General features: G+C 36.7%; 3 protein-coding genes across 5 annotated transcripts; 2 read left to right on the top strand and 1 right to left on the bottom strand.

Moving 5' to 3' along the window:
• Window positions 1-515: 515 nt before the first annotated feature.
• LOC128251105 (uncharacterized) lies at window positions 516-26,346 on the bottom strand. 3 transcript variants are annotated; one of them, XM_089344525.1, is made up of 3 exons: window positions 25,803-26,346; window positions 22,868-24,031; window positions 516-2,270 (listed from the first exon to the last, which is right to left on the bottom strand). In XM_089344525.1, the coding sequence occupies exons 2-3, from the start codon at window positions 23,688-23,690 to the stop codon at window positions 1,306-1,308; spliced, it is 1,788 nt and encodes a 595-aa protein (XP_089200651.1). In that variant the 5' UTR covers window positions 23,691-24,031; window positions 25,803-26,346; the 3' UTR covers window positions 516-1,305. The 3 variants fall into 3 exon arrangements, with proteins under 3 accessions (XP_089200651.1, XP_052833446.2, XP_089200650.1); XM_052977486.2 differs by lacking the exons at window positions 22,868-24,031; window positions 25,803-26,346 and adding an exon at window positions 4,642-4,801 and having other exon boundaries at window positions 516-2,962; XM_089344524.1 differs by lacking the exons at window positions 22,868-24,031; window positions 25,803-26,346 and adding an exon at window positions 3,076-3,377 and having other exon boundaries at window positions 516-2,962.
• Window positions 5,064-10,443, top strand: LOC149130698 (uncharacterized). The gene has a single exon (XM_089344423.1). It carries the CDS (start codon window positions 6,055-6,057, stop codon window positions 7,771-7,773), a length of 1,719 nt encoding a protein of 572 aa, XP_089200549.1. The 5' UTR covers window positions 5,064-6,054; the 3' UTR covers window positions 7,774-10,443.
• On the top strand, window positions 11,498-17,187 carry LOC106883534 (uncharacterized). The gene is made up of 2 exons (XM_089344441.1): window positions 11,498-11,998; window positions 14,536-17,187. The coding sequence occupies exon 2, from the start codon at window positions 14,877-14,879 to the stop codon at window positions 16,347-16,349; it is 1,473 nt and encodes a 490-aa protein (XP_089200567.1). The 5' UTR covers window positions 11,498-11,998; window positions 14,536-14,876; the 3' UTR covers window positions 16,350-17,187.

Below are 26,346 nucleotides of genomic sequence, written 5' to 3'. Positions count from 1 at the left end.
AACATTTGCTTTTTTCATTTTCTTTCACGCGTGTTTATTTCGTTAACATCTGCCTGAACTGTATGAAAGGTTTATTAGCTACTGCCTAACCCTACTGCCAATATGCTTCAGCTATCGTTTGTTTACATAGTCAGCACTTAATAATATCCGGCTGAATGGACGTCAGTCATTGGTTGAAATTACAGAAATACAACTTTAACATGAAATAACTTGCGATGTACGTTTTTTTGTTAAGAAGACTAAGAGAAAAAGATGTTTTATATGACACATTCTACCAGTGTCCCAAGTTTCAAAGTGTTTCGTTAAGAAAATACTGGTGCCCCCGTTTTGAACAGGATCCCACATTGCTAAGCCATTTACCTATAATATCAAAATGACTGCTCGTTTCTTATTTCCAGCAATATGTTTGAAAAGGCCCAAATATTGAGAAACAAAAAATACTTTGGGGACCATAAACAAACATCAATTGCTATCAGAAAAGAAAAAAAAAGTGTAATATAGACAAACAACTGGTGTGTGTGTGTTTGTATTTAAGCTTTATTAATTATAACTCACCACAAATATAGTAATACTGTTTTCAACAAACACTTTACCAAAATTCTTGCACCACAAATTCAAAATCTGGGAAAAATTACTTTTATTAAAAATAAAACAAGGATAAAGTCTCACTATATTTGTAGCAACATAAAATTTAGTGTTGGGCGGTTGTTGTCAAACGCTGTTGTATTTGCTTTTCTTATGTGAGTGGCTCAGTGGTTAGAGCATTGGGCTCACTATCATGAAATAGTGAGTTCAATTCCCAGATTAGGTTGTGTGTTGTGTTCTTGAGCAAGGCACTTTATTTCACATTCCTCCAGTTCACTCAGCTGTAGAAATGAGTTGTGACGTCACGGGTACCAAGCTGTATCAGCCTTTGCCTTTCCCTTAAATAACATCAGTGGCGTGGAGAGGGGAGGCTGGTGTGCACAACTGACTGCTGGTCTTCCACAAACAACCTCGCATGAACTTGTGCCCCGAAGGGGAATTTCCTAGGTACAATTCCATGGTCATTCAGGCCTGAAAGGGGTCTTTACCCTTTACATGGGTGGTATTGTTTTACATAGAAGGAATTTTGACAGTAAATCTGCAATGCTGTAAAAGGGGGATAAAGCAGTTGGTGTCTGGAAAGGTCTACCATCTGTAAATGACTGCCTAAAATGAGAGACACAATGAGAGGATAAGTTATTAATGTTGCTAAAACACACAGCGCAACCCCCAGTTTAGATGGAGCTTAAAATGTTTGCTATGAATTTAACATGGATGCAGTCATACCACTTTATGAATGCGTACATGCGTATTTAAGTTGCTGCTCCGAGAGAATGATTTACCACAGATATCACACAAGTATGGCTTCTCTCCTGTATGAATACGTTTGTGTTTAGTTAAGGCACTATTTACAGAGAATGATTTATCGCAGATATTACAGTGAAATGGCTTCTCTCCTGTATGAATGCGCTTGTGTTCAAGTAAGTGACAACTTACAGAGAAAGATTTACCACAGACGTCACAGTGATATGGCTTCTCTCCTGTATGAATACGTTTATGTCTAACTATGCCACTACTTCCAGAGAATGATTTACCACAGATATCACACTGATATGGCTCTTCTCCAGTGTGACAACGTTTGTGTTTAGTTAAGACAGAACTTTGACAGAATGATTTACCACAGACATCACAGTGAAATGGCTTCTCTCCTGTATGAATACGTTTGTGTTCAGTAAAGAGACTATTTACAGAGAATGATTTATCACAGATATCACAGTGAAATGGTTTCTTCCCTGTATGAAGATATTTGTGTTTAGTTAAGGCAAAACTTTGAGAGAATGATTTACTACAGATATCACAGTGATACAGCTTCTCTCCTGTATGAATACGTTTGTGTATAGTTAAGATGGAACTTTGAGAGAATGGTTTACCACATATGTCACAGACATATGGCTTCTCTCCTGTATGAATTCGAATGTGTATTATCAAGTGACTACTTTGAGAAAATGATTTACCGCAGATATCACAATGACATGGTTTCTCCCCTGTATGAGTACGTTTGTGAGAGGCTAAGCCACTGCTTACAGAGAAAGTTTTACCACAGGTATTGCAATGATAAGGTTTTTCCCCTGTATGACTACGTTTATGTTTAGTTAAGTCGTCAATCCGTGAGAATGATTTACCACAAATATCACAATGATATGGCTTCTCTCCTGTATGAATACGTTTGTGTTTAGTCAAGTTACCTTTTAGAGAGAATGACTTTTTACAGATATCACAGTCATAGGACAATTTTCTTCTTTCTTTTATCACATCTTCAGGAAAAATCAATTCCTGAAATTTTTCACTTTTTTCCATCATATATATATATATATATATATATATATATATATATAGGTTCAAAAAAACAATAACAAAAAACAACAACGTGGGGACGTGATACAGATAGTGTTACTAGACGCTCGGGAAAGGAAAGAGAGAGAGAGTATGACGTTTCGAGTGGAGCTCTTTCATCGGAAACAAGGAAAGTTCAAAGAAGGGAAAAACGGAGGAAGAAAAAATCACCACTGATGTCCACGAGGTTACATATATATATATATATATGTGTGTGTGTGTGTGTATGTTTGTTCTTATAGTTTATTCCTTGCAAATGCTTCTACTGCTGTATTCCTCTCCGAAGTTACTTTTGTCTAACAGGTCTTCTCTAAATTTATCTAAATTTAATTTGCACACAAATTCATCTCGTAGACATTGCAGTCAGTGATGTTCAGTACTTTTGGAAATAATCTCAGACCAGAGCAAATATTTCATAGGAATGCTACCATAGATTTAGAGAACCAGTTTTGTATATGTGCTGTGTATAGCATATTCCTTTGGTCTTCAAAAAATGATAAATATTCAGGATGTATCTTCTGTTATACCAATGTCATTTGATATCCTGAAATAATAAAGAAACATCAGTGTAAGGTATAAAGGCTACTTTAAAAATACAGATTCAACAATGGAAAATTTACATTTCTATAGAGATAAACTTTAGAAATAAACATTTACCTGAATGACTGAGCTTTTTAATGTATCAATCCTTTAGCATTTAAACCAACCAGATCCAGATCAAAATATTCAACTTGTCTTATGTTCAAAGCAGCCAAATCTGGCCTTTTACACCTACTCTACAATGTCATTCTAAAGATATACAGTCACCTCAATGAAATCTTGAAGTTATGAAATCATGTTTGATTAATTCTAAAAATTTGTGAATAAGCATTAAATGTGAGAGAGTAGTCTGGACAGTTGCTGAAGTTGGAGGAGGAGGAGAAAGCTAATGGGTTGTGTGTGCATGGTTGTTCTTGTCTGTCTGTGTGTGCTTGTTCTTGTCTGTGCGCTTATTTTACATACATACACAAATGAAGCAGGTAAGAACAAATATGCAAGGCTTTTTTTCTTCCAAGTTTAAAATGAGACATTGCTGGCATAATTTCGTTATATCTATATTCCACAACCCATAAATACATAAAAACACAACAGACACAGACAAGAACAAGACCGCACGTGTCACACACAGACACAACCCATTAGCTTTCTTCTCCTCCTCCAAGTTCTGCCTAACTGACACGGAAATACCCGAAGTCAAATGTCAAATTTTGTCCGAGTTATATCGAAGGAATGTACAGGGGTGCTGCTAGCAAGGTAAGTTATGAGTACAGTGGTGAATTTAGTGTACAGGTAAGTGGTCACAAAGTGTAGCTTATGAGTGCGTCAATAAAATTTAGAAAAATATTTTTCGGAAGTGTTTCCGAGCATTCTCAACCGCTTTCCCAGCTTTGTCATCAGTTGCCCTAACTTCAGCACTTTTCACATTTTTATTAAAGATTTCTGTTTGAAACTTCAGTAATGTATTTTTACAAAATGTCATTTTAAAATCTGGTAATTTTTGAAAAGAGTTACGGGGAATCAAAGTCAGGGGTACGACACCAAACTGTAGTTATGTCCAAAACAGAAAGGATTTCAAAGAAGCGACAAGATACGTTCCTCTAATTTACAAATCATCATTTTATGTAGGTGGCTACTGCCAGAAGCAAAAGCAGCAATCACATCGCTAAAGACTGCATTGGTAAATGCCATACTTGCCGTTCCACAACTTGGAATACCGCTTATCATCAAAACAGATGCTTCCGACCTAGCTTTCTTTGAACTTGGTTTATAACAGATTTTATTCAAACTTTATTTTTGCTCGCCGTCTAATCCGTTAATCACTGCCGTCCAACGATTAAGATCTTTGTTTTATATCAAATAAAGACAATATCCATCTATCAACGTCATCTGACACTATGCCGCATTTTCATACTCTATATTTTTTATCTATTTACTATTGTAGAAAGGAATTGATGATAGGAAAATTCATAACAACTACCAAAATTCGATTGAGCTAAATACGGTTTTACAGTACATTTTATAGACATAAAACAGCACACCTTAGAATTTTTGTAGATATTCTGGGATTCCACACGAGTAGTGTAAATAATACTTTGAGATAATGAGGAGCTTGTGGTTAGTAAGACTAATTAACCTTACATAATTACCTTTTAATAATATATAATAGACAATAAAATACCTTACTTCAAAATTTATGTAGATATTTAGGGAGTCTAGCATGTCGTATCTATGCGATCTCGTCTGTTTTGTACTAGAGGTCGTTGTTTACGTATACATCGATAAATTTAGTCAATCAATCGATCAATGAAATCAATCATTAATGTCCCAGAGGGTCTTCTTACTTGTATTTCACTCTAAATTCCGTTTCCAATCTTTGTCGTCTCTCTTCTTTTTGTTGTCCTTCACAATCTGTCTCATTCTATCATCCACCTCTTTCTCACTGGTCCTCTCCACCGTAATTCCTTGATCAATTATTATATAAATAAGACAACATTAATCAGATCGGGGATTAGGAATGAAATGGGAAGAAACAACACCGACAAGATACTCAACAGCACTCTCTGGCGATTAGAATTCAGCTTTTCGTATACAATTAATGATGTCACTTCCTCTTTATCAATATTGCTTGTCAATAAGTCTAGAAGTAAGCACCTGTTTGTTTTTCAGTACCGTATATACTCGACTTTAAAACCCACTTGCTCATAAGATGCACCCCCGACTTACACGGTTCAAATCGGGCATTTTATCATTGAACCGGCTATAAGTCGCAACGACCTCTTTGATGTTGGATAGCGAAGTTCGATTAGGAATCGCGCCGATATAGTTGTTGTTCGGTAACCGAGCTTTCAGTAAACTGAAGATGACTTACAACTACTGTTATTCCATTAAGTCCATGCATTTTAGAAACGGCGATCTTTCGTTTTGAGTACGTTTTACGTCAATTCTAATCCACGTGCGTTTGTTTATGTTTCCGTAAAAGGGTGTTAGGGTTACGGTTAAGGTTAGGGACGGAATTCCCTGACCCTAAAACCCTTTTACGGAAAGCAACGATCTTGTTCAGAAACATAAACAAACGCTCGTGGATTAGAAATGACGTAAAATGTACTCAAAACGTAAAATGTAAATGAGCAAATTAATATAACTGAAAATGTTTTTGTGTATGGAATTATGTCGGAGACATTCAATATATGTCACCGGTTTAATTTAAACGAGGAAAAGTTTTCGACAACACCGTCTACTGATTGTTTTTTCTAATTAGTTGTAATAATCTAATTAAGTCATATGTAGTAATTATCTCATATTAAGGTGAACGTTAATGTCCGTGGATAAGGTTGGGCGAAATATTTCATTTGATCATCGTTAATTGGTTATTCCCTATTTTTACAGAGGAAATGGCTTTTAATCAACAACAAATCAATCAATTAACTTTCCTTAACCTTCTTCATTTTTCATTTGGATTTTCTATTAAACATTCTACTGGTGAGTAGAAAATATATCTACATTATGTCTGTTGCACACATCTAAACGTAGATCTGTGATATCTAAGACAAGAAACTGAACCATAACAAATTGTCAGTTTTTAAGAATTGCTTAAGAATGAATGTGGAGACCGTTGATCACTTGAACACTTACAACACAACTGTTTTTCGCAATATAGATACAGTTAAAGAGACAGACAGAGATGAAAAAGCTGAAGACAAAAGTGTTGCTGAATATCGCTGTGAGATTTGTAGGAAGACATTCCCTTCAGAAGATGAAGTCTTCACACACAAAGAAATACACAGAAAAGAAAAACGCTATCGCTGTGATATATGCGGGAAATATTTTGCTTTTGCCAGTAAACTAGTAATACATAATAGAATGCACACTGGAGAAAAACTAGAAAAAGTGTTTCCCTGTGAAATTTGTGGAAAATCTTTTGTCAATAATAGTAACTTAAAAAGGCACAAAGTAATACATACTGGAGAATCTTTGTTTGACTGTGAAATATGTGGGGAATCATTTTCTAATAATTCTAATTTCGTTATCCACACGCGCAGTCACACTGGAGAAAAACCCTTCCACTGTGAAATATGCGGGAAATATTTTGTATATAACAGTGTCTTTACCAAGCACAAAGTAATGCACATGGAAGAAAAAAATTTTAAATGCAAAATATGTGGGAAATCTTTCGCTCACGATTCTCAATTTAAGATTCACAAACGTAGCCATAGTGGTGAAAAACCTTTCCATTGTGAAATATGTAAGCAGTCTTTTATGACTAACAGTAATTTAACAAGACACAAAATAACACACATTGGAGAAAAGCCATTTCATTGTGGAATATGTGGGAAATCTTTTATGACTAACAATTATTTAACAAAACATAAAATAATACATACTGGAGAAAAACCTTATCACTGTGAAATATGTGGGAAAGCTTTCACGCAGAATTCCAATCTTATTGTTCACAAACGTTGTCACTCTGGAGAAAAACGTTATCGTTGTGAAATATGTGGTAAATCGTTTATCCATAATAGTAATTTAACAACACACAAAAGAATACATACAGGAGAAAGTCCATTTTGTTGTGAAATATGCGGGAAGTCCTTCTATAATAAGTCTAATCTTATTGCCCATGTACGTAATCACACCGGAGAAAAACCTTTCCATTGTGAAATTTGTGGGAAATCGTTCAATAATAAATCTCATCTCGTTACCCACAAAGGTAGCCACACAGGAGAAAAACTGTGTCATTGTGAGATATGTGGTAAATCTTTTGTATCTAACAGCTACTTAGCAACACATGAAAGAGTACACACTGGAGAAAAACCATTCCACTGTGAAATATGTGGGAAATCGTTTATCACTAATGGTCTGTTGAAAACTCATAAAGTACAACACACTGGAGAAAAACCGTTCAGCTGTGAAATATGTGGGAAATGTTTTAGCAATAATAGTTACTTAATAAAACACAGGAGAATCCACACTGGAGAAAAACCTTATCACTGTGAGATATGTGGGAAATCTTTCACTCAGGATTCCAATCTCGTAGTTCACAAGCGTAGTCACACGGGAGAGAGACCCTATTGTTGCGGAATATGTGGAAAATCTTTTGCATCTAATAGTGATTTAAGCAGACACAGATTAATACATTCCGGAGAGAAACTGTTTCGTTGTGAGGTGTGTGAGAAATCTTTCACTAATAATTCAAGCCTTCTTCTTCACATACGCAGTCACACGGGAGAAAAACCATTTCACTGTGATATATGTGGGAAATCTTTCACTCAGAATTCCAACCTTGTCGTACACAAAAAGAAACACTTGATCACATGACCGACCAGGTTACCAGATGTTGTTACACATCACTAGTCACAATGCACTTTGCATCACTTTAGCTTTTGAACGATGCCAACCCTGCTGGCTAGGCGAGCAGACGGACATTTCTCCCTCTGATTGCAGGGACGACTGAAGCAACATGAAATGAAGTGTTTTTGCTAAAGAACACAATGTGTCGCCTGGCCTAGGAATTGAAACCATGATCTAGCAATCATGAATACAACAGCCTAACCATTAGGCCACACACCTTCACAAAAGAAAACACATTGAAGATAAAACTCTATCCTTATGAAATATATGGAGAGTCATTCTCTAATAATTCTGGTCTTAAAATACACAAAAATGCTAACACTTAAGAGATTGAGTTCTGCTTAAGATATGTGGAAAATTTTTTTAGCAGAACACATACTTAAATATGCATGAAAGAGTAGGGGGTTGATGTAATTGACTACCTCCTCCCCCAAATTTCAGGCCTTGTGCCAATAGTAAAAAGGATTATCTTGTAGCTTAGAGGTTTTGAAGATGCGATTGCTTATTTTTAGAATGATGTTGTTGTTGGCACTCCGTCGCTTACGACGTCGAGGGTTCCAGTTGATTCGATCAACGGAACAGCCTGCTCGTGAAATTAACGTGCAAGTGGCTGAGCACTCCACAGACACGTTTACCCTTAACGTAGTTCTCGGGAGATATTCAGCGTGACACAGTGTGACAAGGCTGACTCTTTGAATTGCAGGCACAACAGAAACAGGAAGAAAGAGTGAGAGAAAGTTGTGGTGGAAGAGTACAGCAGGGTTCGGCACCATCCCCTGCCGGAGCCTCGTGGGGCTTTAAGTGTTTTCACTCAATAAACACTCACAACGCCCGGTCTGGGAATCGAAACCGCGATCCTATGACCGCGTGTCCGCTGCCCTGACCACTGGGCCATTGCGCCTCCACTAGAATGATATTACAGGCGAGGTAATATCATTCATACTCATTGTGGAGTTATGTTGAACAGCTGCTGTCGCGTGTGGGACAGATCCGTCTGTCGGCCGAGTCCATAACGATGATTGCCCCACCACCCTCCTTTAATTTGGCAGGTAAAGCAGTTTTCCTTTGTCCGGTGGCTGTGGCGAAAGAGGTTGTCTGATGGACGAGGCTGAAAGGAGTGAGAACAGAGACATTCCTCTTTGGTAAAAAGCCCTCACCAACTATTTCAAGTTTCACTTGAAAATGAAAGTGAGGGTGGAGTGGGAGGTGCATCCAGCTGTAGATACCTTGTCAGAACAGACTGCAGCCTCCTGGTTTGCCAGTCCTCACTCAAACTGTCCAACCCATGCCAGCATGGAAAACAGACGTTAAACAATGATGATGATGATATATATAATTATGAGTGGATGATACTGCTCTGAGTGTAGACATGTGAGTCGGGGGAAAGGAGTTGGAGAGAATAGTATTCAGGGTGATCTTGGAAAGTGGGGGTTCCTCGATTATCCTTTAAGGTCCTCCTGATACAGGAGGACCCCATCACTATCACTTTTCCATTTTTCTTATTGCTGTATACTATGTATACTTACCTTCTTCTAATGTATACCATGTATACTTTCTCTTTTTTTTTTTCATCATTTGATTATACAGGGATTGGACAATATAATGTAAACGCCTTAAAATTTCAGACAAATTTATTTTAATATGGGCTAGGACCACCATTGGTAGTAATTACAGCTTGAATCCTACAAGGTATGGTTTCGTACAAAGTTTGAATTGTTTCCAAAGGAATTTTTGTCCATTCTCCAGCTAAAACAGTCTCCAGTTCTTGTAGTGATGATGGTGGAGGATATCGACTCCTTACTTGTTTTTCTAAAATGCACCATAAATGTTGAATAATATTGAGATCTGGGGACTGTGGTGGCCAGGTAAGATGCTCAACTTCACTATAATGTTCCTCGTGCCATTCAGTAACAACTTTAGCTGTGTGAATTGGTGCATTATCATCCTGAAAGATTGCATTTCCCTCCAGAAACGGTTCCACAACCATAGGATGAATTTGATCAGATAAAATACTTAAATAGTCCTGACTATTAATTCTGCTATGAAGGGAAACCATTGTGCAGCTCCCAGTGAACGGTTTTTGTGGAAACTGGGTTCTTGAGGTGGTCATTAAGCTCTGCAGTAATTTTGGGAGCTGTACTTTTGTGATCCTTTCTAACAATTTGTGTGAGAGTTCGATGGTCCCTATCTGAAAGTTTTGGTTTTCTTTCAACAAGGAGGTTTTTCCCCTTCTCTCAAAAGCTCTCATTACTTTCGAGACAGTACTTCTTGATACACCAAACATTTCGGCTGTTTTCGTTATGCTAGCACCTGCCATACAAGCACCAACAATTTGACCTCTTTGAAAGTCCGTTAGATCTGTCATTTTAATGAATTTCAAGTACCTTTTTCTGATGATATCTGAAAAGAAACAGCAATTTTAGCAAAACATATTAAGCAACACTAATAATAAATCAAAAAACATAAAAATAAACAAGTTATTGATGGTTTTATAGATATTTCAAAATTATGATGCTTGGTGTTTCCATTATTTTATCCAACCCCTGTATGTAAACACCAACACTTTATGTCTGCCTTTGTTTTGTCCCCCATATCCTTTGCCTTGATGGAAAATAAAAGGAATCATCATTGTTGTTATTATTATTATTGGTTGATTGATTATCAGTATTTTGTCTGTCTTCACATTCTGAATTCAAATTCAGCCAAGGTAAACTTTGCCTTTTATCCTTTCAGGTTCAGTAAAACAAGTACCAGTTGAATACTGGGGTTGATGTAATCGACTCAGCCCCTCCTCTCAAATTTCTGGCCTTGCTCCAAAATTTGAAACCTTTATTATTATTATTATTATTGAGTGAGAGAGCAGTGCATGCCATCAAAGTGACACTGGGGTAAAATATACGAAGCCCATTATACCCATTATGACTACCCATGTGATAAGGGTACACCAGGCACATGCATCACAACCATATGTGCAGGACATGGTGATCTCATATCAAGATAAACAGCGCATGACCTCGCAGGTGGGGCGCAGTTAGAATTTTCTTCAGGTCGAGTAGCCCATCCTGCTCAAAAGGTCCCTGAATAAGGTTTGTTTAAAGATGTTGAGCAAAACAACCATGTTTCCAAAGGTAAATTATCCAAACCCCAAAGAATTCCTCTCAACACATGGCTATGATGCTCCCCCACTACTTCTGCTCATGATCAGAGATGCACATATCGTCAGCAAAAGATATTTGAAAATGGGGGTGAGGAGGAAATTCCGAGGGTTCCACCCCATCCCACCCCATTTTCTGAACCCCAAAAAGGGTTTTGTAGCTTGTAGCATATTAGGTCACTGGAATTCATTCAACGGAAGAAAAAAAAATTCCCAATAATTCCCCCCCTGATCAAAAATAAGGGGTTTGCAGCATATTAGGAGGTCAGGGTACTTGATTCCACGTAAAAAACCGAGTTTTGTTATTTTTTTACTTAGTGAAACTAATACTCATATTTTGAATAAAAGACTTAACAAAATAAAAATAAAAAGGCAAATCATCCTTTATTTTTTAAATAACTTCTCTTCATCTTTTTCGTTCGGTGGAATTTCCACGACTCCCGCTAGTATATTATGTCATATAATGTTATATATTATATCAAATTGTATTAACCTATTATCTCCCATAATTCTATTAAGTGGAATTTTTTTTTATGAAACTTTGATTTCCAGCATAAAACAGCCTTAGAAACACGCTGGAATGATCAAAATAACATTTTAAATAGAAATAAGCGAGATATTGGGTGAAAAATTAGCAAACCTCATTTGAATATCAGAGAAATATACCTAGTAGATATAGCAAAAAGGTTAGATATGTGTAAATATTGACAGATAATTACGAAATTTGTAATTTTTAAGTGATCTCATATGAGATCACTGGTAGGTAATGGGTTAATCATTTTATTGTCAGTCCTATAGTTCTAAGTACGAAACTCTTTCTAATGCTAACTCTGCATTTCTATGACGTAGTCTTAAAGTATGATATTAACGTGAATGATCTTATTTCAAAACAACTTCTTTCTCTCGTCATCAGCGATGTTTCTCCTCTTCAGTGACACGACTGACCTATTATATTACTATATCTAGAAATCGATGTTTCAGAAAACCTCTAACTCTACTCCGTTGTCCTGTCTAAATCTCTTTCATATATAATATCTGGTATGTATATATTTAATACATTCTAACACAAACACCTAAACGACATAACAAATATTTACAATTCAATCACGCTTGGTTGTCTTTTAAACTACAAAGATTAGAATATTTAACAATCTTTAATGTTATATTTACACACACATATAGATTATGTATATAGATAATTCGGCGATCTTTCGATACCAGTACGAAATTTTTCGGAAAAGGCCGATATTTCGTACTAGTATCGAAAGATCGCTGATAATTCTATATAAGGCAATGTAATGATCTATCATATATATATAGTATATGTAAATACTACAGTATATGGTGAACTATCATCATATACTCCGATATAATCAGGATCTGCACCATCTGAATCATATCTGTAGAAAATTTCATTTAAAAATATCAAATTTTCTGGAAGTTAAGAAGAAACAAAATCGGGAGGTGGGAACACGTCTGTAGGAATGCCATATTCGCGATATTGTTACGTCTGGGTACTGTTATCACAATAAGCAGCTTTCACTATTGTTTATTTTGCCGGATAATGCATTTTAGTTTTTAAAATCCGATGGATACAGTTGGATGTTTCGATTATTCTGAGAAACTCTTTACTAATGTTGTCATGAATTATAGGCCAGCAGCGCGTTGCTGTCACAACAACGAAAATCTTCCCCGTTTTCTCTCTAGATTTTTCCAACTGGCTTGCCTCTCTTGTCTAACCAACCCTTAACCCATAAAGCGCTGGGATTTGCACTTACATAGCATGGACTGCTGAGCACATTTTATGAAAATGAGACTTGGTGGCAAGTTTTACATCATCTGAAAAGTCATTAGTTGAACTATTAGTCCTCTTGCATTCTGCGGGGTATTGGAGCCTTTGAGTGACATTAGACGCCAATGAATTAAATGCATCTATCTGAGCCACAATCGTGGCCTGTCGACTTGTGCTTGACGGCCACGATGGTGGCCCTTCGCGCTTTATGTGCTAATACTGTCCATCCGTCCGATAAAATAAGTACCAGTTGAATACTGGGAATCGATGCTATCCACTTACCCCACTCCCCGAACTTGTTGAACTTAGACATTTACTTGTTTCAGTCATTTGACTGCGGCCATGCTGGAGCACCGCCTTTAGTCGAACAAATCGACAGCCAGGCCTTATTCTTTGCAAGCCTAGTACTTATTCTATCGGTCTCTTGCCGAACTGCTAAGTCACAAGGACGTAAACACACCAACGTCGATTGCCAAGCGATGGCGGGGGACAAACACACAAATATATACATATACGATGCGCTTCTTCCAGTTTCCATCTACCAAATCCATTCACAAGGATTTGGTTGTTCTGCAGCTATAGCAGAAAATCAATTGCCCAAGATGCCACGCAGTAGGACTGAACCTGGAACCTTGTGGTTGGGAAGCAAGCTTCTTACCACAGCCACGCCTGTGCTTTTGTACCAAAATTTGAAATTTATATTGTCACCCTTTGTGTTCTTTGCTCTCCACTCCCTCTTCCATGGTAATGTTTCCCAAACCTCTGCTTCTTTGAAACAGGACCCTAATAGATAAGCTTTTGTTTTTCCACAATGTTCTGGAGTTGATGTTTTTCACTTTCTTGTAACACCCACTCATTTGTCCCATCATCCTTGTAAGAGACTTATAACATTTACCCATATACCCATACTTCAAACACATGATATTCTCTTCAAATTTATCACTGGTACCTTTTAGCTGAAGGAAATATGTTAAAACTCTGCCTACTTAGTATATTTTGAATTAGTTGCGCTTATCTAATTATATCATGTGTAATAATTACGTTGTGGTGAGGTAAATGTTAATGTTTGTATAAACAAGATTAGGCAACCTACATGTTTTAGTGTTGGTATTCCATAACATTCATGATTAAATATTTCTTTTCATCAATGCCTACTTCGTTAATTAACTGTTCCCTATTTTGCAGGACGGGGGGGGGGGGAATGGTTTTTAAGCAACAACAAATCAATCAATAGATTTCTTGACCTCCCTACTCCCTTTCCACTTCACTTCCAGATCATAATCAATTTTTGGATTACCATCACAATGCACATTCTCTCCTTTTCTGCAAGCTATAGTGAACAATACTGATTTGTTTGGAGTCTATGGATGGATGTATATGAACAAACTAACACACACACACACACATGTGCACTTTCTTTGTTCAATATCTGTTTTACACTGAGCCCTCCACAAACACACAAACCCTTAATGTAGTCCTTAGTGAGATTCAGCACGACAAGGCCAAGCCTTTGAATTACAGACCTCACTCATTTTTGCCAGCCGAGTGAAACAGAGCATCATCTTCAGCATTTAATGTCTGTTTTCAAATAAAATTTCTTGGTGAAGGACACAATGCAGTGCCAGGGATTGAACTCCTAACCTCACAGCCATGAAGCGAACACCCTACCCATTAAGCCAAATGCCTTCACACAGATAGATGTCTATGCACAAACTAATACACACATGCACTTTCTTTGCTCAACATCTGTTTTACACTGTTGTATCTTTTCTTTTTTTTACAGTTTGTGCCTAATACAACTCGTAGTGGAAGAATAATTTCACCAAAACATCTGCTTCTTGTCACTTATAGTATTTCCATATTTTTCAACCCTCACACCATCCATTAACCATCTCCACATTTCTTAACATAGAAACAGAAGTCCTTATCTACAACAATGTGTGTGCCCCTTAGAGCAGGCCCAGTCAGCAAGAAGCATTCTTGTGCTGTATAGAAAATATATCTTCCTTGCATATTTTCCAGTCATGTAACCAGAGATCAGTGATATCTTGGACAAGAAACTGGACCATAATAGATTAACTCACAGGCATTTCTCAGCTTTTAAGCAGTTCTTGAAGAATTAATATGGAGAATGTTGATCACTTGGACACGTCTAACGCAACTGTTGTTAACAATGTAGATACAGTTAGAGAGACAGACGGAGATGAGAAAGTTGTAGAGAAAAATGTTGCTGAATATTTCTGTGAGATTTGTAGGAAGACATTCCCTTCAGAAGAGGAGGTCATCACACACAGAGAAATACACAAGAAGGAAAAACAGTTCCATTGTGAAATATGTGGGAAATATTTTGTCAATATCAGTGATTTTACAACACACAAAATATTACACACTAGAGATAAACTGTTCCATTGTGAGATATGTGGCAAATCTTTCTCTCTTAAATCATTTCTTCTTATCCACATAAATAGTCACACTGGAGGAAAGCCTTTCCATTGTGATATATGTGACAAAACTTTCAGCCAGAAAGCTCGTCTTTTGACCCACCTACGAAGTCACACAGGAGAAAAGCCATTCCACTGTGAAACATGTGGTAAATCCTTTGCTGATAACAGTGTCTTGAAAACTCACAAAAGAATCCACACTGGAGAGAAACCCTATAACTGTGAAGTGTGTGGAAAATCGTTTATTATTTATAGTTACTTAACCAGGCACAAGCGGATACACACTGGTGAGAAATCATTCCACTGTGAAATTTGTGGGAAATATTTTGTCTATAATAGTGATTTAACCAAACACAAAAGAATCCACACGGGGGAGAAACCATTTGGCTGTGAAGTGTGTGGGAAGTCTTTTGTTTGTAGCAGTGATTTAACAATGCACAAGAGAATACACACTGGAGAAAAACCATACCATTGTGGAATATGTGAGAAATCTTTCACCCAGAAAGTTCATCTTGCTACCCACATACGAAATCATACTGGGGAGAAACCCTTCACTTGTGAAATATGCGGAAAATCTTTCTTTGCTCACTCTAGTCTTGTTGTCCACAAACGAATACATGATGAAGAGAAGCCATTCCACTGTGAAATATGCGGAAAATCTTTCACTAGTAATTATCAGCTTGTGGTTCACAAACGTAGTCACACGGGAGAGAAACCTTACCATTGTGATACATGCGGCAAATCATTTTCTGTGAATTCTAGTCTTGTTAGCCACCAACGTAACCACACTGGAGAGAAGCCGTATCGTTGTGAAATTTGCGGAAAATCATATTCTATTAATAAAAGTCTTGTTACCCACCTACGTAGTCACACTGGGGAAAAACCCTATCACTGTGAAATCTGTGGTAAATCATTTTCTGTTAATTATAGCCTTGTTATCCACCAACGCTGTCACACTGGAGAAAAAGCGTTCCACTGTGAAATATGTGGGAAGTCTTTCATTAATAATTCTAGTCTTGTCGTTCACATCCGTACTCACACGGGAGAAAAACCCTATCGTTGTGAAACATGTGGCATATCGTTTAGCACTAACAGTCAATTAAAGAAGCACAAACGAATCCACACCAGAGCGAAGACTTCAGACTGTGAAACATGAGAAATTATTCCCTTATAAATCTAAACTTTTAGTCTACCAACAATTACACATTGGAGAAAAACATTTTATTTGAAAGAAATCCAATCACTGAAATCGTTTGTTAATAATTTTTATCTTGTTGTTCACATCTGTACTCACCCTAACCCTAACCCTATACATCAAACCAAACCTTGACTGACATTCACCTGAGCGGGATCACTTGATTTGTTATCACTCTTTATTCAATGTAACCAGTGACAAGACAAAGCCAGTTGCATCTTTACAAAGAAATGGCCTTTCTTATTATTTACCAAAACATAAATGAAACATGGTTTTATTATTATTAAAATAGCAAGAATTTTGAAAAAATACACTTACGATGCTAAGTATGTACAAAAGAATTTATTGTAAAAAAATATCTTTAGCTAACGTGTTAAGCGCTTTTAGAAATTGTAAAGTAAAAAGTAACCTAAAGTAATTGCCCTTTAAGTTGTAGATCACACACCAAAGTAGCACCCCTTATTCTTTTTGACTGAATTCAATGACTGATGATTGATATTATTCATCATCAACATGATTAAAGAGAAAAAATTGTAGGAGTTTGCATTTATTGGTCTGCAACAAAGAACCAAAGTATTCAAGAATTAAAGTATTTAACAAAAATATTCAAATAACAAATGAAACTTTAATTTATGTGTTAAATTATTATTTCTGTTAAAAGGACAAATATTTGAGATGTTTATGTTAAAATCTTGTCACTGAACTTTTAACAAAATATTCACATTTATATGTAAATTTAAATATTATTTTATTTAAAAAAAGGCTCGCAAATTTTCAATTAAAATCTTATAAAGTCTAATAGTTGTTGGATATTATTTTCTGGTCAGTTGAAATCTTTATTCAAAACACATTCACCTCTGGAAACACTATTTTATTAAACAAAATACTGTTTAATAAAATGATCTTCCAACATAGCTTAGCCAAGCCTAAAGATTGTGGCTCCCACATCTTGATAGACCTAAGGTAGTGAGAACATTCCGGTTGCTTCATTTGAGTGTCTATGGTCACATTGTTTTACAAAGTGGATGGAATTGCACAGATACGTAGATACGATGTTTCATCGATGCTTCGATGATAGTTGCCTCGCAGGAAACTTTGTTTATTTGTTATTACTCTTAAGATCAAGTTTATTAGTAACATCGAAGATTATTCGTTTAATGTCTTATGTTTCCATGCTTGAAGGGGTTAGACAGAATTCATGGTAGCTGATTTTCTGTGGGCAGATGATGCCATTCATGTTGCCAGCTTCCAACTGTTTCCAAGCAAGGATTATATTTCCCCATGGCCAAATATCTTTTCTTGGAAGATTTGAAATCAACATCACTAGTATGACAACACTTTTTTTTACCACTATATCAAGACAAGGAAACATGTTCAGACATCTTCAGGGTGTCCCCTAAATCTGGACACCCTGCATATGAATACATGTAAAATTTTCAACAGCATTTTATTCAATTGAAATATTAACAAATAGCATTTTCAATATGATTTCCACCATTTGTGATGCAAAGGTCAATGTGCTTTACAAGATCTATGAAAACCTATTGCTATAATTCCATGCTGTCATCAATTGGAGCACAAAGCCATATTTAATTTGTGATTTGTGAAGGTAAAAACAATATATATATGTAAAATATAGTATATAAGATATCTAGGTAAAAAAATATAGTAATTAGATTTCCTATGTGTTCAGACTTTATGGACACCCTGTTCTTATGACAGAAAAAACAAGCACTCATACATTGGTCAATAGAGGAGGTATATTATTTCAATAAAATACAGTATTATATTATCAGATCAGTCAATTTACCATGAGTTGGGAAGAAACCCTATGAATTGTCAGGAAAAGTGTAAAGAAATAGTATGGCATGGGCTTTTTGCCACTGGATAGGTTAAAATGTCACATCTGGTCTGTGGGGTTTTATAGCCATTGAAAAAAAAACAAAAAAACTCAAAGCAATGAAATCATTTTGGTCAAACTCCAGGGAGGAAATGTTTTAGGTTACTGGAGCTATGAAACTAAGGAAGATGTGACCCACAGAGGTCTTTATGTTCAAAGAAAATGGGAGCATAAACCATATAACTTTATGGTGGAATTTCTCTTGTTGGGGTTAGGGTCAGGTATATATACTGTTATGTCGACACCCCCAAGCGAAGAAGTAGGCTCGACCAAGACATATAAATAGAGGTAGTCTGACCATGGTAGGAGTGGACTGACAGTTGAGTAGCCGTCGTGTAGCGATTGAGCAGAGATCATCCAAAGGTGCAAGAGAGCAGTAGCTTGCGACATAACATATACCCAACCTCATTTTTAAAACACTGGAATCCGGGGCCTTGTTTTAGCACAGACTTCTGTGTACTTATTACTACCACCACCAATGCTGTCAGATTCTTGGAGAACAAAATCCTGACAATTCTCTCGTTGTTGTTAAGAGAATGAAATATGTGTTGAGAAGAAAAAAAAGAATGATTGGAAAGGAATTCCGTACAACATCAGATGAAATGACAACTACAATCAGGCCGTACAAACCTGGTAACTGGACAGAGCATCTTCATTTCCATGTTCTACATCAAAATCAGTAGATTTTTATGCATTTTTAAAAATTCCGGATCTTTTTTAAAACGGGGGCCACATTTTTCATTAACGAAACACTTTGAAACTTGGAACACTGGTAGAATGTGTCATATAAAACATCTTTTTCTCTTAGTCTTCTTAAAAAAAAAAAGAAATCCATAAGTTATTCCATGTTAAAGTTGTCGTATTTCTGTAATTTCAACCAATCACTGACGTCCATTCAGCCGATATACATTAAGTGCCGACTACATAAACAAACGATTCTGAAACAATTAACCCTAACCGTAGGGTTAGGGTTAAGGTTAAAGCAAATTTAAAATGAAAAAAGCAAATAAAACGAAGGTATGGAGATTAAATACGCTTTACATCGCTTAATCAGCCAAAGGAGTAAATGTAAACAACTGAATACTTGTCAGTGATTGGTTGAAATTATCGAAATAAGACAATTTTTTACATGAAATAAATTCGAATACAAAAATATTTTTCTGTTCAATAACACAAAATAGATAAGTATACGAAGTTTGAAAGTCTTTCCGTACCAAAAACACTACGTAAAACATTAAGGAAAAATGTGGCCCCCGTTTTAAAATAGATCCAAAATTCCTAATCTGAGGTTGTCAAACAAGCAACAGATGCTGTTCCCGTTTCATCATCATCATGGCAGAATCGTTAGTACGCTGGGCGAAACGCTTAGCAGTATTTCGTTCTGAGTTCAAATTCTGCTGAGGTTGACTTTGCTTTCATCCTTTCAGGATTGATTAAATAAGTACCAGTTACACACTGGGGTCGATGTAAATCCGTTTGTCTGTCCCTGTTTGTCCCCTCTATATTTAGCCCCCTGTGGGCAATAAAAGAAATGATTATCATCGTTATCATTATTTAAATTCCATTTCCCATTCTGGAATGGGTTGGATGATTTGATAGGAGCTGGTATGGCTGGGATCCACACCATGCTCAGCCCTTGCTAATGCCAACCACTTTACAGAATGAACTGATGATTTTTATGTGGTACCAGCATCAGCAGTGTCACCAAGTAACTTGTAAGATAAAACCCCTCACAGCTGGGAGCCAGGAGTGGCTCTGTGCCCGTTGATAAGAGATTAGAGGTGTTGAGGGACAGGGATAAGTGTCATGCTGTAGATTAGATACATCAATGCTTCAGTTGAAAAAGAAAAGGGGGGGGGCATTAGAGAGTAAGATAAAAGGAGGAGGTGGGTTAGGGAGGTGATACAGAAGTTTGGACTGGGTGAGTGAGCAGGATTGAGGTGACTGAGACAAATGATGGAGTGAAATATAAGAGAGACTCAGGGGTAGGTATGAGATGGTGATAGTAGATAAACAGAGGAGAGAAGGCATAGAAAGGAGGTGATTTGCAGAAAGAGAGGGCAGGGAAAGATAATGGGAAATGGAAGCTGACCAAAGCTTTGGGAGTGGACATGATTGATGGAAACTGAAAGAAGCCTGCCATGTATATATAAGATACAAGGAGTTTTCATCAGAGTGACTCAAACCGATAGGTCAGTGTTTATGTCCCTGCTAAGTTACGGGGACGTAAACACACCAGCATCGGTTGTCAAGTGATGTTGGGGGGACAAACAAAGACACACAAACACATACACACACACACATATATATACATATATACGACGGGCTTCTTTCAGTTTCCGTCTGCCAAATCCACTCACAAGGCTTTGGTCGGCCCGAGGCTATAGTAGAAGACACTTGCCCAAGATGCCACGCAGTGGGACTGAAGCCGGGACCATGTGGTTGGTAAGCAAGCTACTTACCACACAGCCACTCCTGCGCCTATGGGTTAGTTATGATTTATTAGGAAGTTACTGATAGAAAACGGGAATAACATCATAAACAAAGTATTTCATGTTAGAAATAAGTGATGGATACCTCAGAGTGCAGTGAGTGTATATTTTCGTTCAAATGTATATTTACTAGACATCTCTGAACGAAAATATACGGGATAATATGTTAAGAGGTTAAAGCATAAATGAAAAGCAAACATTTGGTGAGTCTTGATAAGGACATTTGAGGCATTTAGAAACAGTGTCGGAAGTGTCACCCCAGCCATTTTCAAAGTTAGTAAATCTTTTTCTTTGTCTCGATGTCTAAAATCAAAAAAAGTTGGGAAGAAGAACCGGTGAGGCTTGCAATAACATCGAAAATCCAGCTGCAAAAAATTGTTCTTCGATGTTCACTCACTCTAACTTGGACCAGAGCATTTAGGAATACACCATCGCAAGCACACATGTGCAATCAATAACTTTGGCATGGTCCCTGTATCATTTTCCGAGGTTTTATGGCCCATTTTTTTACATTCCTTGTTACCAATGAAATGATAATGGGCTATCATCTTACTATCTTGTCTTACTTACCTCTTAAGATACTTACCTTGGTATATTAAAACACAATACCTTTGGGGGATCTCTGTATGTTTTTTCTAGGTATTATGGCTAAAATATGCAAAATGATACATCATTTCCTAGTACCGGTATATTCTGCAAAATGAGAAAGGCGCAGTCATTGTTTCATCTTTCAAATGCATACATAAATAATTTTACATAGATGGAGTGATTAGAGGTCTTTACGGTCATTTTAAGACCAAACCCAGCTTCCTATCTTCATTCCATTGCATTCAGAAAGTTGCAAATCTTTGACTGCATTTTTCTCGGTTTTTAAGTTGTGGTGCTTACGATGGTCTATTACTAAACACCTCATTTAATTTAGCTGTATATATAAATCATTTTGATACATAGCTAAATTAGATGACCTTGTCTAGTCTTGCCAAATACCTATTTGCAAACTCACAGTGCATACCTAGTAGTTTGAGTCACTCTGACAAAAATTCCTCGTATCTTATATATATATATATGACAGGCTTCTTTCAGTTTCCATCTACTATGTCTACTCTCAAGGCTTTGGTCAACTTCCAATTCCCATTGTCTTTCACTGCTCCCTGTTTCTGCCAGTCACCTCCTTTTGGTGTCTTCTTCATGCCCTCTGTTTCTGTCTTCAAGCCCGCTTTGCCACTGAAATCAACCAACCGGAATGTTCTCACTACCTCAAGTCTATCAAGATGTGGGAGCCACAATCTTTAGGCTTGGCTAAGCTATGTTGGAAGATCATTTTATTAAACAGTATTTTGTTTAATAAAATAGTGTTTCCAGAGGTGAATGTGTTTTGAATAAAGATTTCAACTGACCAGAAAATAATATCCAACAACTATTAGACTTTATAAGATTTTAATTGAAAATTCATGAGCCTTTTTTTAAATAAAATAATATTTAAATTTACATATAAATGTGAATATTTTATTAAAAGTTCAGTGACAAGATTTTGTCACAAACAGTTCTTCAGCTGGCCAGCACCTGTTGAATTTCCAACCCATACCAGCATGGAAAACAGATGTTAAATAATGATAATATAGCTAACATTTGTGTAACAGCATATAGAGTATAAGTTAGTGTCAACATTTAACCTTTTCCTAACAATTATTCCTGTTGAAACACACTTCTATCAATTTTGAAGACAACACACTTCTATCAATTTTGAAGACAACAAAGAATTTGATGAAATAACTCTGTCATTCTTCAGATGGTGTTTGGAACGTATATTAATATAAAATTTTGGAAGGATGGTTTCACTTTAAATCTTAGAACCAACTGCAGTTTTGTCAGTGAACAGGTCACGGTTTCAAAGCAATGAAAATATTTTGATGCAAATTAAAATGTTGAAGTGAATCTAATGGATTTTTGTGTGTTCTTAAATAGATTTATAAATATCTTTCACATTGCAATTGTAAAAGTTTAGATTTGTTAGAGAAAGATTTCTCATGTTTCACAGTGTGAGGTCTTCCCTATAATGTGAGTTTGTTTGTGTTTCGTTAATTGGCCTTTTGACACAAATGATTTTACACATGTTTCACAACAATAAGGTTTTTCTCCAGTGTGAGTACGGATATGAACAATAAGATGACAATTATTAACAAATGATTTCCTGCATATTTCACAATCGAAGTTTTTTTCTCCAAAGTGTATTCTCTTGTGCCTTATTAACTGTCTGCCACTACAAAAGGATTTCCCACATACTTGACACAGAAATGTTTTCTCTACTCTGTGTATTTTTTTGTGTTTTGTCAAGTCTCCATTATGAACAAAATATCTTCCACATATTTCACAATGCAAAGACTTTTCACTAAGGTGTACTTTTTTGTGATTTGAGAAGAAACTGTTATCAGAAAAGGATTTACCACATATTTCACAGTGATAAGGTTTTTCTCCAGTGTGACTTCGTAGGTGGGTAACAAGTTGAGCTTTCTGGGTGAAAGTTTTGTCACATATATCACAATTGAAGTGTTTCTCAGAGGTGTGACTATTTATATGGATAAGAAGAAATGATTTAAGAGAGAAAGATTTGCCACATATCTCACAATGGAACAGTTTATCTCTAGTGTGTAATATTTTGTGTGTTGTAAAATCACTGATATTGACAAAATATTTCCCACATATTTCACAATGGAACTGTTTTTCCTTCTTGTGTATTTCTCTGTGTGTGATGACCTCCTCTTCTGAAGGGAATGTCTTCCTACAAATCTCACAGAAATATTCAGCAACATTTTTCTCTGCAACTTTCTCACCTCCGTCTGTCTCTCTAACTGTATCTACATTGTTAACAACAGTTGCGTTAGACGTGTCCAAGTGATCAACATTCTCCATATTAATTCTTCAAGAACTGCTTAAAAGCTGAGAAATGCCTGTGAGTTAATCTATTATGGTCCAGTTTCTTGTCCAAGATATCACTGATCTCTGGTTACATGACTGGAAAATATGCAAGGAAGATATATTTTCTATACAGCACAAGAATGCTTCTTGCTGACTGGGCCTGCTCTAAGGGGCACACACATTGTTGTAGATAAGGACTTCTGTTTCTATGTTAAGAAATGTGGAGATGGTTAATGGATGGTGTGAGGGTTGAAAAATATGGAAATACTATAAGTGACAAGAAGCAGATGTTTTGGTGAAATTATTCTTCCACTACGAGTTGTATTAGGCACAAACTGTAAAAAAAAGAAAAGATACAACAGTGTAAAAACAGATGTTGGACAAAGAAAGTATGTGCGTGAGTTAGTTTGTGCATAGACATCTATCTGTGTGAAGGCATTTGGCTTAATGGGTAGGGTGTTCGCTTCATGGCTGTGAGGTTAGGAGTTCAATCCCTGGCACTGCATTGTGTCCTTCACCAAGAAATTTTATTTGAAAACAGACATTAAATGCTGAAGATGATGCTCTGTTTCACTCGGCTGGCAAAAATGAGTGAGGTCTGTAATTCAAAGGCTTGGCCTTGTCGTGCTGAATCTCACTAAGGACTACATTAAGGGTTTGTGTGTTTGTGGAGGGCTCAGTGTAAAACAGATATTGAACAAAGAAAGTGCACATGTGTGTGTGTGTGTGTGTTAGTTTGTTCATATACATTTATCCATAGACTCTAAATAAATCAGGATTCTTCACTATAGCTTGCAGAAAAGGAGAGAATGTGCATTGTGATGGTAATCCAAAAATTGATTATGATCCGGAAGTGAAGTGGAAAGGGATGATTTGTGGTTGCTTAAAAACCATTGGTCAAACTAAAGAGTTTGACCTGGTGGGAAATAAAAAAATAAAATATTCTAATAGGTGTAAAACAACTTGCTGCGAACGAATATGAAGAAAAAACGCGCTCACGAACGGGGGGGGGAGACATCGGAACATTCACATCCTGAATGTTCCAAGACGCCTCACCGGAGCCAAGAAACAAAAGAAAAATAGTGTAATAGATGTAAAATGACTTGCTCTGAACGAATATGAAAACAAAAATGCGCTCCAGCGAAAGGCGGCGTGGGGAGAGAACTCGGAACATTCACATCGTCATTCCATGGCCTTTGAATTATAGTGTTTGACCCGGTGACAATTTTTTTAAAAAAAATAGTCTAATAGGTGTAAAACAACTTGCTGGGAACGAATATGTGTGTGTGTGTGTCTGTGAGTGAGTGAGTGTGTGTGTGTGTGATGTGTGACGATGTGAATGTTCCGAGCTCTCTCCCCACCCCACCCCCCGTTCTTGAGCGCGCATTTTTTCCTTCATATTCGTTCCCAGCAAGTTGTTTTACACCTATTAGACTTTTTTTTTTGTCACCGGGTCAAACACTATAATTCAAAGGCCATGGACTGACGATGTGAATGTTCCAAGTCCTCTCCTCACCCCGCCTTTCGCGGAAGCGGATTTTTGTTTTCATATTCGTTCAGAGCAAGTTGTTTTACATCTATTACACTATTTTTCTTTTGTTTCTTGGCTCCGGTGAGGCGTCTCGGAACATTCAGGATGTGAATATTCCGATGCCTCCCCCCGTTCGCGAGCGCGCGTTTTTTCTTCATATTCGTTCCCAGCAAGTTGTTTTACACCTATTAGAATATTTTATTTCCCACCGGGTCAAACTAAAGGGTTTGACCCTTTTATATACATATTCAAAACGTTTTTCGTAAACAAACGTAGACTGTCTCATCGTGAACATGGGTTCATTAAAATAAAGCGGTAATTACGTTCTCGACACGCATATGTCTCTTGAGGCCTGCTGGGGCCACACAAACTTTTTGGCAAATGGAATAAGTTAAGGATTCAGTTTACTCAAGTGCTTGTGAATCATATACTACGTTTTCTTGAGTGAATGTATGCAGATATAACATTAATACTGTTAAATATTCTAATGTTTGTCGTTTAAAAAAATAACGAAGCGTGACAGACTTTTAAATATATGAAATGTTGTTTGTGTTAGATGTATTAAATATACGTACCAGATATTATATATGAAAGCGATTTAGACGGGACATTGGAATAGAATTAGAGGTTTTTTGTAACAACGATTTCTATATACGGTAATATAATATGTCAGTGGTGTCATCGAAGAGGGGGAGACGTTATTATGCAATAAACATTTAAAACATTAATGAAGAAATGGTTATCTTTCTGGACAGGAACATATAGAGTTAGCATTTCACACACTTTCGTAATTATGGTTGCATAATGAGTGTTGTGTCAAAGCTAAAACAATACAGTTTAATATTTCTTTATGCATAGAGACGGAATAGATCCTGTTTTTTTTTTAACATCCTCGTTTCTATGCTTGCATACATCAGGCGAATTTGTCGAGGTATATTTGCTACTGCCAGATGCCGTTCTGGCCAAAACCCTCGTCTGTTTTCATGGCTGGATGTGTTTTCAAGGAGGATTGGAAAAAGTAACACCGCTTTCATGACACTGATTCATGAATTGTGACCTGCCAGTAAACACTACCGCTAGAGTGTTGCTGCTGATAAGTGATTAGCAGTGCCCCCTATC

Source organism: Octopus bimaculoides, chromosome 28 (genome assembly GCF_046866305.1).
Source record: "Octopus bimaculoides isolate indiv1 chromosome 28, ASM4686630v1, whole genome shotgun sequence".
In the NCBI taxonomy this organism is placed as follows: domain Eukaryota; kingdom Metazoa; phylum Mollusca; class Cephalopoda; order Octopoda; family Octopodidae; genus Octopus; species Octopus bimaculoides.
This window is presented reverse-complemented; position numbering and strand designations above follow the sequence as displayed.